Here is a 15,162-nt window from a genome sequence, read left to right on the forward strand (position 1 = left end):
GTCGAGCATAAAGCTCTATGTGTATACCCGGTCGGACAAAGATCGTGCGGGCTTAAAGACACTGATTCTTAAGAAACTCTACATATACAGTCGGTCAGACAAAGGTCGACTAGGTTTAAGTTACTTGATGTCATATTGTCCCTAAAATAAAGTTTTAACATATATGATTTATCATATAGCTCCTTGGCATACTATGAGCACTATATTAGTCTCTGAACAAATCTTGGTAGTATTTAACATATGACGGAGCAGATTGATACAATGGTAAGCAATACGATCGACCTTATGGATCGGCCGAGATATATTCAACAGACAAGCAGTAGATAATATTATAACAAATTACCTGAACTTATTAATGTGCATAGATTATATACACTTTTATGCATACTTTGACGCACATCTACTTGTATTTCATAAGCATAATCTATGTTTATTACATCCTATTTCATTATAATGTTATACTTCTATTATATTCTGTTCAGAGATCTACTCTTTGCTTGTTTTGATTGATAGGACGCTATTTGGAGCGGAGATGGAGCTAAATTGCACACAGGAGCAGCAATAGAGGAAATCTAGCTTGGGCCATGTATGCCACATGGCCGTGTGGCCATTATCATGCCTTGGCCATGTCGAATGGCACGACCGTGCCAGCACCCGATGCGAAGAAGGCCACGGTCGTGTGCCCCACACGTCCGTGCCATTATCTCTGTAGCTAAGCAATACACAGTCGTGCCAAATGGCACGGCCGTGCCAACATTCCAGTGGCGAGGAAGGCCACGACTGTGTGAATCCACACAGCCGTGTGACCTCGGTAGAGAAGAAGAGAGCCACGTCCGTGTGACTCAACCCGAGAAGAAGCCGTGTGAGGTCGTGTGGATTCCACACGGCCGTGTGACGAAGAACACGGGCCATGCCACGCCAAAATAGAGTTGTGCTGAATTTTAGGCAGATTGTAGACCGATCGTAATTCGGCCATAACTTTGCGTTCCGTTAGAGTTTTGGAATGTTCTTTATATCGAAACATAGCTAACTTCAAGATCTACAACTTTTCTTCAGATCCAAAAGAGAGAAAGCATTGTATTCCCATGCTAAATGGCACATCCGTGCCTCCCAACTACGGGTTCAACTGGACCTCCGCCCAGACTGTAGACCAAACTTTGAACCATCATAACTTTCGGGTCGGTTGGAGCCAGGGCTCGATCCAAATATCAGATTGAAGATAATTTCAAGAGATATAACTTTGATTCATGGTGAATCACAATAAAACCTGGTTTAATGGGTGAAAAATCCATTTTACCAGACCCCTATAATCCTAGTTTTCCTAGGCAGCTTGGAGGAGGTATAAAAGGGTCAAGATCCCCATTCTTTGACTCATCTTTGGTTTGGGACTTCATCCCTCTCCTTGGGGAAGGGTTCTTCCCTTAGGGGGAAACCCTAGAACTTTATTCTCCTCCATTCCTTCACGATCCGTCCATCTCCGGAGCAAGGAGGCATCCCCAAGACATCGGAATCATCGGTAAGCATCTCTTCTTCCCCTTCTTCTCACATCTAGAGTTGTAAGTATGTTTTTCTTTATGTTTTGGGGTTGCTCTTCCTTAGTAATGGAGTAGATCTCCAGATCTAGGATGTAGAAAGTATTTGTGATGTGATGGAGATGTAAAATTATGTAGATTTGCCATGTTTCTATTCAATGACTTGTTAATGTCTTGTTCATGTTTGATGATGTGTGTGTGAATGCTTATATATATCTTTTACATGTTTTATCAAATAGTTGTGTAGAATTGTTAATCCTATAGGGGGAATACCCTAGATCGTATGACCGAGGGGCGTTGTGACAGGGTTGCCCCGCTAACGGACGTCTAGGGTATCACCTTGAAAGGAGAAGCAAATCTCCACAAGGAAGTAGGGGATCAGACATAATCTCTATTTCTATTTTTATGTTATTGTGTGTTAGTGTGTTTCTGTGTTGTATGACCGAGGGGCGTTGTGACAGGGCTGCCCCGCTAACGGACTTCATAGGAATCACTTCCATTTAGTAGCATAGGACATGGAGTAGGAGATCATGCCGGCTTATCCACTGCAGGGGAGAGTCAGTAATGAATCTAGCTTCCTACAAGAGAATTAACATAGAGGATAAAAACTAAACAATCTATGTAACATCGCCTAGCATTACAAGGAAACTAAAATTCTAGAATCTATTATCCTCCATTCACTACGCTCATTCTCTCTCTCTACTCTCTCTCTTTTCTCTTCTCTTTCTCTTTAGAGTTTGTTAACAACTTTAGATTGTCTAGATAATTCGCCGTGCAAAGTTTACTAGTGCTTAATCAACAATCCCTGTGGATTCGATATTTTTTTATTACTGACGGCGTAACCGTACACTTGCGATGTGTAACAAGCTTTTTGCGCCGTTGTTGGGGACTGTGTCTATAACATTAGTGAAAATCATATTGGATTATACTAGACTCTTTTTTTCCTTATTTTCACCTTACTTTTGGAAATTTTATTTTCTGCACTATACTATCTCTCCGTTTTATTATTGTTTTTTCTTGGACTGTTCAATACCATGCCCTGGTATGTGAAGAGCTAACCTTGCAGGAGACTCAGGTACCTTCCAGGTCAGTTTATTTCGCACTCCCGGTCTATTCAAATAGGACATGATGCTAAGACCATTGAAGGATTATGGAGCTCCGAAGTCTGCTAAAGAGTTAGGACCCATTGTGTTTCTAGTAATCCCAGCAAAGAATTTTATACTTAGACCATCCTTCATCTCTAAGATTCAAGAAAATCAATTTAGGGGATTAGATTCAGAGAATCGTTACTTACATCTCCTGGATTTCCACAGTTATTATAATACACTGAGATTTGAGGGAGTTCCAGCTGATTTAATACAACTTATAGTTTTTCCATTCAGCCTCAGAAATAATGCAAAGGTTTGGTTCAGCACACTGCAATCGAGAAGTATCAAAACCTGGGATGAATTAGAAAGAAATTTTTTAAATAAATATTTTCCTCCAAAAAGGACCGCCCAATTGAGAGATCAGATTCTGCACTTCAAGCAACTTGACAGAGAAGCATTACATCAAGCTTGGGATAGGTATTTGTCAATTCTGTACTAGTGCCCACATCACGGTATTGAGAGTTGGTTGATCCTTCACGTATTCTACATAGGACTTTCCTTCCAGAACAAGAGTCTTTTGGACGCAGCGTCTGGAGGAGCATTCATGAAAAAAAGTTTGGATGAAGCACAAGAAATAATCTATATGGTGGTATCAAATCTGAACGATTGGTCAGGATAAGATGTGATAAACTTATCTCTACACTCAATCAAAGCAGAAGAAGATATGGGAGGGTCAACGGAAGAAAATAAGTTAGGATACGAAGGAACCAAGGTTTAGAAAGAATTAAAGGAATCCATCAATGTACAGTGCAAGGATGTACAAAATCTATTTCCTTGGTGTGGAGAGGCCTTATTAAAATCACCGGGAGGTTTGATATCTACCTCAGTATCATTTATGGAAGAAAACTTGGATGATGATGATGATAATATGGAAGAAATGGCTCATGGAATTGAGGAAACACCGGGAGAAGTCATGATAAACGAGGAAATATGGTTATTAGAACAGGAACCAATCTTGCCTGAAATCATACCGCCTCAGGTGGAGTTAAAACCTTTGTCGCCTAACCTTAAATATGCATTTCTTGGCCTAGATTCTACTTTCTTGGTAATAATTAATGCAAGTCTGACTGAGATGGAAACACAAAAATTTATCAAGGAGTTGAGAGCACACAGAAAAGCAATTGGATACACCATCGACGATATAAAAGGGATCAACCCTTCCATCTGCATGCATAGAATTTTGCTCGGAGAAGGATATAAAAATTTGATTAAGCATCAAAGAAGGTTAAATCCTAATTTGAAAGAAGTAGTGAAAAAGTAAGTGTTGAAGCTATTGGATGCCGAAATTATTTATCCTATATCAGACAGTGAGTGGGTAAGTCCGGTACATGTAGTCCCCAAGAGAGGAGTCGTTAGAAGAGATTTACCTTGGTGTCGTTCCACGTTATCCCAGACCTTCGTTCAACGATTCAAGATTGATAGATCGATTTAGAGCGATAGGGAGGGGGGGGTGAATATCGCACGTTTAAAACGTTGGGGTTGCAAGGTTGCAAATATAGTCCCACATTGAAACCACATGAGAAAGATCATGGGTTTATAAGAGAAAGATATCTCCATTGAATGAGGCCTTTTAGGGAGAGCCCAAGAGCAAAATCATGAGGGTTTAAGCCCAAAGTGGACGAGCATGCTCTCATGACCAACGACCTCTCAGTCAGGATTCCAAACCCTCGCCCTAGCACGAGTTAAAGTGAGCTTGCTCTCACGCCTCCAGACTCTCGCCTCAGTGCGAGTTATAAGTGAGCATGCTCTCACAACCAATGACCTCTCGGTCGGGATTCTAGACTCTCGCCCCAACGTGAGTTATAAGTGAGCTTGCTCTCACGCCTCCAAACTCTCACTCCAGTGTGAGTTATAAGTGAGCATGCTCTCACGACCAATGACCTCTCAATCGGGATTCCAGACTCTCGCCCCAACGCAAGTTATAAGTGAGTTTGCTCTCACGCCTCTAGACGCTCTCCCCAGTGTGAGTTATAAGTGAGTATCCTCTCATGACCAATGACCTCTCGGTCGAGATTCTAGACTCTCGCCCCAACACGAGTTATAAGTAAGCTTGCTCTCATGCCTCCAGACTCTCGCTCCAGTGCAAGTTATAAGTGAGCATGCTCTCACGACCAACAACCTCTCGGTCGGAATTCCAGACTCTCGCCCCAACGCGAGTTATAAGTGAGCTTGCTCTCATGCCTCCAGACTCTCGTCCCAGTGCGAGTTATAAGTGAGCATGCTCTCACGACCAATGACCTCTCGGTCGGGATTTCAGACTCTCGCTCCAATGCGAGTTATAAGTGAGCTTACTTTCACGCCTCCAGACTCTCGCCCCAGTGCAAGTTATAAGTGGAGCATGCTCTCACGACCAATGACCTCTCGGTTGGTGGAGCATGCCCTTGATGCACTGAATGGTGCGATGTTGCTGGGCAATGGTTTCATCTTTCATCCGACTTTCTTCGTGGAGAAGGGTTAGAGAAGTATCATGTTTTACCTTCAAATAGGTAATAAAGTGAGTCTGACTCTTCAGGTCTGATTGGGCCTTATATTTCAAGGCCTCCTCAGCTCGAGTCCGGGACTTAGCGGCCAGCCAAAGCTCCTTCATTTCTCGACAAAGGGAAGACTGAAGGTCCCGGCTCTGCGTTATCTCAGATAAGGCCTCATCCTTCCAGGCAAGTAATTGAGTCAGATGAGTAAGCTGCTGGTGCAAAGATGACACCTCATCAAGCTCCACGATGGATTCCATGAAGTGAAAAAGTTAGCAAGGAAAGCATAGGGGCATAAGAGGGGTCAGCCCTTTTTAAAGCGAGAGATGTGAAGAGTCATCCTCGAAGCATACAACGGCGTATGGGAAATAGTGTCGCATTCAAGGATGTGTTGCATATCCAAAGATCTAGGAATTAACACAGCGGCACAGACATCCAGAAAATGACGTAGCATTTAAGAATAGGATAAATTGTCGAAGACCTAGGGAAAAGGAACAGTAGTTAAAGGCGCAAGGGTCAGGCCACGTGAAATCGGAGTCTGGGTTTAGTCAGTCGGACCTGAGCCTCTTTCGACTAGACTTGGGGGGAGGCTTGTGATACGGTGCATGATGGTAGGGTCAGGTCAATAGAAGTCAAGGGGACGTGATAGTCAAAAGTCAAGGGGATGTGGCAGTCAAAAGTAAGGGGGACGTGACAGTTAATATACGGAGTAGGATCACTAGGGGTCATCTGATGTATAAAGCTAGGGCGGGGTTTAACGGCCAGGAAACCAGGTCTGCGGCAGGACACGTGATCAGGGCAAAGCCTGACCTGACTTTACTGGTCGGGTTTTCTCAAGCTAACTCGCGTAAACAGACTTGCCACTCTTGGTCGGACCTGAATCACAAAAGCTGGCAGAGAGAGACTCTATTCGCACTCCCCCATCCATCCAGCCTGTTCATCAACACGTAGCGGACCGACCAGAGCGGCCTCGACCACACTCGGGCAGGATAGTAAGCACTACGCGACAATAAGTCAGGGAATCATAACCACCTGTCAGATAATACCTGTTGTATATCAGGAAATATTTTAGCGGTTGGAGTCACCTGCAAGCAGAACCTTCCTCCAGTCTATAGGTGAAGGCCATGTGTCCTCCACCATCCGACAAGTCCTGACACCCAATACCCTCTGATAGGGGTCAGTCTCAGAAGGAATGCACTGTCATATAAAAAGAGGTGTCCTCTCCCTTGCATAGGGGCATTCACTTGCACACTTGTCTACTCTTCTTCTTCCTTCGTACACTGTTCTTCTGGGAAAAAAGTACCTGACTTGAGCGTCGGAGAGTCTGCTTCGGGAACTTTTTTCCTGATTCTTGGTCTCTAACGTTCCGTGTGCTCGTCTGAGTGTACGCAGAGTTCTAGTACCGCCGGCTCAGGCCCAGTAGTCCTTCAAAGCCACGTGGGGGGTCTGTTCGCCGAGGCTCGCACGATCATAGCATCACAGTTTCTCCTCTGTCAACGCCAATGACACCTCATCCGGCCTTCATCTGACTCAGATTCCGGACAAGATCACCCGGGAATTCTTCCCCTACTCCTTAGTCGAAAGTGATTCATCCTTATGATAAGCTCAACGACTCCTTCCCCGACTCCTTAGTCAAAAGCTACTCCTCCTTATAAAAGACATGGAACTCCTAGCCTCGAGTTAGCGATATATCCTTATGACAGGAACAAAACTCCTATCCTCACGCTAGCAAATCTACCTTAAGACATGCCTGGAAGTTCTTCCCTGACTCCTTAGTAGGAAGTGATTCAACCCTATGGCACGCTCAGTGACTCCTCCCCGACTCCTTAGTCGGAAGTTATTTTGTCTTACAATAAACACAGAACTCCTAGCCCCAAGCTAGCGATATAACTTTATGATAGGCATAGAACTCCTAGCCCCATGCTAGGCTGCTAGCAAATCTGTCATATAACAAGCCTAGAAACCCTTCTCTACCTCCCTAGTCAGAAGCAATTCAGCCTTATAACAAGCTCGATAATTGCTTCCCTAACTCCTTAGTGGGAAGTTACTCCACCTTACGATTGGGATGAAACTCCTAGCCTTGAATTAGCGATGCCGCCTTATAACAGGTTTGGAGATTCCTTTCCTGACTCTTTAGTCGAAAGCAATTCAACCTAATGATAGACTCGGAAATCCTAGTACCACGCTAGCGACTCTGCCTTACAATAGGCTCGGAAACTCTTTCAACGATTCATCAAGCATAAACTGGCTCACCAACTCCTCAGTTGAAAATTTCTTACATGCTCAACCAAAAACTCTTCACTCTCTCAAGCGGAGGTTTGACACTCTGTACCGGATGGATAAATCCTAAAGGCATGCTAATGTGACAAACTCATCTTGTCGTAATATATCAATCTAGCCAGTCGGACTCACACCTTCGATTAGACTTCTAGGAGAGACTTATGATTTGGGAAATATGAGGAGAGGATCACATGGACAAGAAGGGGTTTTGGGGGATTTTATGTAGCTTTCCCATTTTAGGGATTTTTTCCTTCGCTTGTGTCGCCCAACAAGCATCCTACCTCCTCTACCTCACCTCTCTCCTTGCCTCCTCTACCTCTCCTCTCTCGCCGCCGACCTCACCACCAAGCTCGCCGCCTAACCTCCCTCTCCATCTACACCACTAAGAACGGAGACAATGACGATGCCTCTCAACTCGTCTACTTCTCCTCTCTTCCCACCTCCTCTACCTCCCCTCTTTCGCCACCTCCGTCGCTAACCTTGCTACCTCCGCCGTCGACCCTCCCTCTCTATCTACGCTACCAAGAATAGTGACAACGGTGACATCACCCTACATTGCTACCACCTCCTCCTGAATCAGCCCCTCATCACTCACCAACCCCTCGTCTTGGCCATCTGCCTCTTCCGCTCCTCTTTGCTCACGCTTTTCCCCCTCTTCCTCACCCTCTACTTCTCCATTGTTCAAAGCCCTCTCAAGTTCAGCTGCTACGTTCGATTCGACACGATGTGGACTATTGTCCTCAACATCCTCCTCATATTCCCTGACCTCTTGGAGAGTTCCTTCAGTCCCAGCGGCGTGATTGGGTTGTATCCATTCCATATCCTCAATAACAGTGTCTTCCTCTTCCTCCTTGTCTCTCTTGTCTATGGATCAACTACTTGCCATTTGGGGTGGGTGTCATGGCTGTTGATCGTCGTCAAGGGCACCGAGAGGTAGATTATGTAATGTGATGCAATGTTGGTCCTAACTATTGGGCCAATTGGGCCTAATGGGCTTAGGATAAACTTGACCAGCTTTCGTGGCTAAATTTATTATCCATTCTGCCCCACCGATCTAGCTCTCCTCTCAGGCCCGTCGATCCAGCTCTCCATTTGGACTCACCAACTGACTGCTCTACCTAGTTCCATTCAATTTTGCCAATCTAGCTCTCCATTCGGGCCTATTGACTGGCCACTCTGCCAAGCTCTAGTCGGGTTCACCGATTCAATGCTCTAGCCCCACTGGTTGATTGTGCGTGATTTATCACATGGGTTGTCAGACCATGTAGGACAATAGGGGACACTTGCCATATGATAACTTGTTCAACATCATCTTCCATAGTACATGATATTGGCAACATGACCCATATACGACAATATAACACTTTTTTTACCGCGGATATGACATCCCACTCTTTCATGTTATAAAAGAAACCTGCCCTCATGGGCCAAGGTACGCGCATACACATTTACACGCATCCATTTCCATTAACCTACCATTGTTCATATTCTTCATTTTCTCCGCCACCAGAGACTAGCTTGAACATCAGAATGGCTGAGATAGGGCACCCCTAACCTTCCTTCTATTGCTATGTTTCCCTCCCCTCTTTCCTCAGTCTAGCCGGCGACGCTAATCGGAGATCTTCTTTCACCTTTAGTTCCCTCCTCCTGGCTTTTTCCTAAAGTATGGTGATTCATTCAACACAAAAGTCTACTCACTAGCGGCTCATTCATTGATGATCTCATACACAAACAATACTACTTCATATGTTTTGGTAACCCACATGCTATGTCAGTCTGCATGCTACCCTCGTGTTATGTCAGTTCGCATAATATTGAGATAGTTGGGTCAAAGGGCTCTACTCGTTAAGCGAAAGAGCGTCAGATCAACTAGGCCGATAAGGACATCGAATCAACTGGCCAAAAGGAATGAGCCGCATGTCCGATCGGTGAGGCCAAAAGGGTCGTTGGATCGGCAAAATTGAGTCGAGTGGGATGATAGTGATCCGACTGAGTGGGGCAATCGGATCGACAGTTCCAACCCAACCAAGCGGAGCAATCAGATCGATGGTTCTAATTCGACCGAGTGAGGCAATCAGATTAGTAATTTTGACCCAATTGAGCAGGCCTATCAGATTGATGGTTCTGATCTTACTGAGTAGGACAATCAGATCGGTGGTTTTGATCCAACTAAGCGGGATGGTTAGATTGGTAAATTTGACCTGAATGAACGGATAATCGGATCGATGAATCTGAACTTATCGAGCTAGATGATCATATTAATAAATCTTATTGACGAATCTTGATCTCTATCTCAACTTTGGCCATGAGCTTTTTCGGACATGTAGAAGCTTCTAATAGCTTCTAATACCCCCACATCAGTATATAATTATTATATTTTTTACATAATCCAGTTAGTTCTTAAGCATAAATTCAGAATTCGGTCTACATTCAACAAAATGTCAACAAAGACAGCGCGAGTTCAGATCACTTGTGCTGTCTGTTCTTCTGATCGCCGAGAAGCTTGAACAAATTAGGAATGATCTTTTTCCTCTTTATAGTAAACGACGGCGACCGGGCATTTCGAGCTGCAGATGAGGTCGAAAGCCTTGTCGCCTTACTCCTCCTTGATGATGCCACCGCTGAAGACTCTCTCATGGTTTTTCTTGGTTTCTCCACGGCACTTTGCGCATGGCCGCCGTTGTCCTCTTCTTCTTTCTCTCTCAGTTCATCCATTTCTCGATCTTGAACGATCGATGATCTCTCCTCGCCTTTGGACTCTGTGATATCCCTCTCGACGGTCTCAGTCTTCAGCAGTATCTCCTTCTCTCGAGCTTCCAATGCTTCCACCCATGCACGAGCAGCCTCCACTTTCTTTGCCGCAACTTCCTGCGCCGCAGTCGCTTGCTGATTCAGATACTCGAACTCACTCTTTGAGATGGTCATGGTGGAAACCCTTGAAATCGACACGGCTCTACTTCTCATCGCTTTGTGAGCTACATCCCTCAGCTTCCTGAGCGCCTTCACTTCAGAAGCTTTCACAGCTTCGAGCTCCCGCATGGCCGCCTGCAGTTTCTCCGAACCCGAATCGACATCCGATTCTACTTTGCCAATTTCATCGCGGATGGTCTTGATATCTTCATCAGTCTGTTGCTTTTCCTCATTCGCGGCCACGGTCTCTCTTTGCATTTGCTGGAGGGCAGAAGACAGATCGGTAACGATGGATTTCGACCTCTCGTCGGCCATTGTTGCAGCTTCCAGCAAGGACTTTGCTTTTGCCAGCTTCGCATTGAGGTGCTGGATGTCTGTTTCAGCTTTCTTTTCTAGCTTCTGGAGTTTGTTTATCTCTTCAGAAATGTGCCTCAGTTCCTCTCTTATAGTATCCATCGAGACCATCAACTGAAAACTCACTTCCTTGATGGAAGCTAATTCTTGTTTGGCTGCCTTCAATTCAGCTTCAGCGGATTGGAGTGCAGAATCCTGTTCTCTTCTCTTGTTGTTGGATTTGGCTATCGACTCTGCTCGGTAGTTCCTCTCCATGGCTCGAACCAATTCCATCTCCCTTTGCAACACATTCACATCTGTGTTAGTGACTTTAAGCTTCATTTCGAGCTCTTTCGACCTATGGAGCTCCCTTCGGAGCTCCTCAATCCTCTTCTTGGCAGTTTCAATTTCCGTAGCGAACAAATCAGCTTCGGTCCTTCTTCGTTCCTCGATCTCTCGACGTTCTTTCTCGGCCTCAATCCTCGCGAGCTCGACCAGCACATGCTCTTCGTCAGCCTCGTCTATCTTCCTCTGTAACTCCGCGATGGAGCGCGTATAACTTGCAGCCTTGCAGCCGGAGACTTCGATCTCCTTCTCTGCTTTCGCCTTCGCCTCTAATGCCGAAGCCACGTCGAGCTTGAGGCTGCTCAGTTCTCTCTTCGCTTGGCCCAGCTCCTGCATCACTCTGGAATACTGGAGTTCCTCCTCGACTCTTGATGATTTCGATACCGACTGCATCTCTGATCTCCGGGCATTCGACTCCTCGATCTCGGACGCCAGTTCCTTTGCCACATTTCTAACGCGAAGCAATTTGGACTCCGCCCTGGCTTTCTCTCTTTCCGCAGAGCTCTTGATATCATTCAGCCTGCCAATGTTCGCTTTCGCTTGGAGGAATTCCTTCGTTTTGGAAGGCAAATCCTTCAAAACAGAACTCAATTAAGTTACAGAAATCAGCATCATAATCATCAAAGATTGCACAAGCAAGCTAAGTACCTCTTGTGGAAAGACCTGGCTGCTGAGCTTCTCCTGCTTCCGGCTACGAATCCTTTCCCCGAACAAACTGATGGCCGCTTTCACCGAACCAACAGCTTCAGGCTGCGATGGTTCATCCATCTGAAGGAGAAGCCTTATCCGATCGCTCTGCCCTCCAGCCTACGATGATGGGGGGATGAGAACGTGGCCATTAGGCAGCTTCTTCTTGGTGCCAAGAAAAGAGGATGTGATGACAAGATTTGAGTGTCCATGAGGGAAATCTTTGGGGCAGAGTGTGAAGGAGGGAAGGAGAAACGAGAGGCTGGCTCTTCTACACGAAGAAGAATCACAGCCACAGCTGCTTCTCACGCCTGCCTCTCGTGTACGTCAAGGATTCCTCACATTATTTCTATTGATTATATATATATATATATATATATATATATATATATATATATATATATATATTTTTTTTTTTATATTGATTCAAAACATATCTCGGAGCCAACATAATCAAACTCAGTTTGGATATTGATGTGGCGGAGTTTTACCACCTCTATGGGGTCACTCTAATTAAAGTCAAAATTGGTCGCACATAATAAATTAGGCTCAATCCAAATGAAACTCTCATTGAATATGTCAGCTATCATCTCTCAGTCACACTGTCCATATTTATTTATTTATTTTTTTTACTTAATCTAATATTCAGATATTTCCTTTAATATTTTTCATATCTCAATCTTACTCGCCGACATCTCTCCGAACTTCGCTTCATATTCAAACATCCCTCCTATCCTCTATATCTTGGCTTCAATTGTTGACATCTTTCCTGCATTCTCCATGTATCGGCCTCCTACGGACATCTCCTGGACTTGCCTCAGATCCAAATGTCTCCCTCGCATTCTTCATATCCCAACCTCTGCTGTCAACATCTTCTCTATCTCAGTTTCAGATCAAGACATCTCTTCGGCATCCTCCATGTCTCGACCTTAGCAGTCGACATCTCCCTTGTCTTAACCTTAGACCCAGACATCTCTCCAGCATCCTCCGTGTTTCAACTAAGACTACCGACATCTTCCCTGCCTCGGCTTAGATCCAAATAGTTTCCCCGGCATCATCCATGTCTCGACCTCAAATCCCGACCTCCTCCGCATCTCAGTCTTAGATTCCGACGGCTTCAATTGTTAGAATCCTCCTAGTCTCTACTTCAGTCACCAACTTCGTCCAACTTCAAGATCACTCCATATCGACGTTGTTTCCTCATCTGTCCTCGTATCAAACTCATACTGAACCCTCATTGATGAAATCATTTTTCACAAAAGATACAAACAACGATGACGAATATTCTAAAACACGTGACACTAGATGAATTAAGAAGCGGTTATATAATTGCCAGATCTGGTCTCTTAAATATCATCCTACAAACATGAGGCACTTAGTGGGTAAAGAGACAACTAACAACCGTTGGATCTAATCCCCTTGTTGGCACTGAGGTGAAGACACTCTAATGACAGCTATATAAACCCTAAAGAACATAAATGCAAGGAATCTTCTTTAGGTAACTCACACATAGTCTCTTTTTAGTTCCATTAAACTCTCACTTGCTTCTTTCTGTTCTACTCTTCTTATCTCAAGCAACCCTAATTTAACATCAAATTATTATTTAAAATATATCTATTTAAATATTATACATATATATATATATATATATATATATATATATATATATATATATATATATATATATATATATATATATATATATATATATATAGGAACGTTATCCTGCGCGACTTAGGATGCGCGACTGCTTCATTGGCACATCGCGACGTGGACGTGACTCTCTTTTGCTTTGCTGACTGCGTCTTAACTTCTTTCCTTTTATGTTTTTTCCACGTGACACTTCCTTCTTCATCGCCAGAGCAAAAATCTAGGGCAACCAGATCCTGCGCTGTGGTTCCGTCGAAGCTTTCAGATCCTTCTTCGCCGCCATCTCTCTCGACTAATCTTCGACGAGAAGCTGTCCTTTCCCCTGCGCTGTTGTTCCGCCGAAACTAGGCAGATCCTCGCGCCCCTCGCCATCCTCAACCTCATGCCGCAACCCCTCTTTGTAAGAATGCTTGGTCCCTCTTCTACTTCCCATTGTTCATTTTTGAAATTAACAACGACTGGAAAATATGAAATTACTACCCCATTGTTCTCGCTGTCGACCTCATGTTGGACCCCGTGGTTGTTTTGATATGATCAACCAAGTTGGTTAGGTCCTTCTTTGTGTTTGATCCCTGTGTCTGAGTGTGCAGGAGCTTAGGAGCGCAGGAAGTCAAGCGGAAGACGCAGCTAGCAAGAAGGACGGCACGGGAAGGAAGCCGACGGGCTCGGTGCGTCCGAAGGACGAGAGAGCTGCGGAAGAGTACACCGGTGGGCGAGAAGAACGTGCGCGGTGTTCGAGGGATGTTAAGCCGGGGAGAAAGGTTGCTCGAGGAGAAGGCCGAAAATTGGGTTCAGGTGAGCCCTATTTCGATTGGCCGAAATCACCCAAAAGAATGGAGCTTCGGAAGTCAAAGCGAAGGAAAAAGTGAGCTGGAATTCAAGCTCAAGGTGCCTTCATCAAAGCTTGAAGGCACCTTCAATACTTGTTGGAGGCGCCTCGGACCTGGCCAAAGTGGTTGTTGAGCTTTCGGATAAAGTTTTATCCGCCCACTCGATGGAGGTGCCTTGGACCTCTATTGGAGGCGCCTTGAACATCCGAGATAGAATTTCCAGAGGCTATATAAAGGCCCCTGAAGCTAGGAATTAATCATCAATTGTTCAATCAACTCTGTATTCATTCCTAGCAATAGTTCTGAGCTGTTAGAGTGTAAAAGGTTTCTCCGCCTTCAGTAAAGGAGACTTTTTCTAGTGCGTTTTTCTTCGCCCTGGATTAACAACCTTCTTGGTTGTAACCAGGTTAACTGTTGAGTCTCTATTTTATTTCTGTTTCTTTATTTCAGTTATTTTATTATTGCTATTGCATTTTTGAGTTGAAAGTACGAGGAGGATATAGTTTTTTCTTTCAGGCAATTCACCCCCCTCTTGTCGGCCTCCGCTGCATCAACACCTCACGCCACGAAGCCTTTGTTCTCGCTGTCGACTTCTCGCCGCAGCCCCTCTCTATGAGAATGCTTGTTTATAGTTTTCCTCTCTTCCCATCTTAGGGCTTAAAGTATTATCTGATTTAATCTCATTGGTTATGGTGATTCTCAATTTCTATTTCTACAAGCCTTTAGGGGATGAATTCCTCTTGCACGTTCCTGTAGGATTGTTGTCCATCTTGTGTCATCTATACTATTCATAGTTTTTTTTTAATATTGGCTGCATACAAATGCAAGCCTTCAAAAAATTTATGGCCTTCTTTATTTGGACTTACGACTAGCAAATAAGTTAGATTGGTCAGATTCTAAGGTGAGTATGGTGATCTTCTGTGTTACTTGATTGAGCAGTGCAGTGCTGAATTTTGGATTCTCATGTTTGCCTCTTGCT

The 15,162-nt window shown here is 44.5% G+C and overlaps 1 protein-coding gene across 1 annotated transcript; it reads right to left on the reverse strand.

The window, feature by feature from the left end:
• Nucleotides 1–9,791: 9,791 nt before the first annotated feature.
• On the reverse strand, nt 9,792–11,987 carry LOC122006498 (protein PLASTID MOVEMENT IMPAIRED 2-like). The gene is made up of 2 exons (XM_042562027.1): nt 11,665–11,987; nt 9,792–11,589 (listed from the first exon to the last, which is right to left on the reverse strand). Exons 1-2 carry the CDS (start codon nt 11,782–11,784, stop codon nt 9,895–9,897), a joined length of 1,815 nt encoding a protein of 604 aa, XP_042417961.1. The 5' UTR covers nt 11,785–11,987; the 3' UTR covers nt 9,792–9,894.
• Nucleotides 11,988–15,162: the final 3,175 nt, after the last annotated feature.

This window comes from Zingiber officinale, chromosome 7B (genome assembly GCF_018446385.1).
Source record: "Zingiber officinale cultivar Zhangliang chromosome 7B, Zo_v1.1, whole genome shotgun sequence".
Taxonomy (NCBI): domain Eukaryota; kingdom Viridiplantae; phylum Streptophyta; class Magnoliopsida; order Zingiberales; family Zingiberaceae; genus Zingiber; species Zingiber officinale.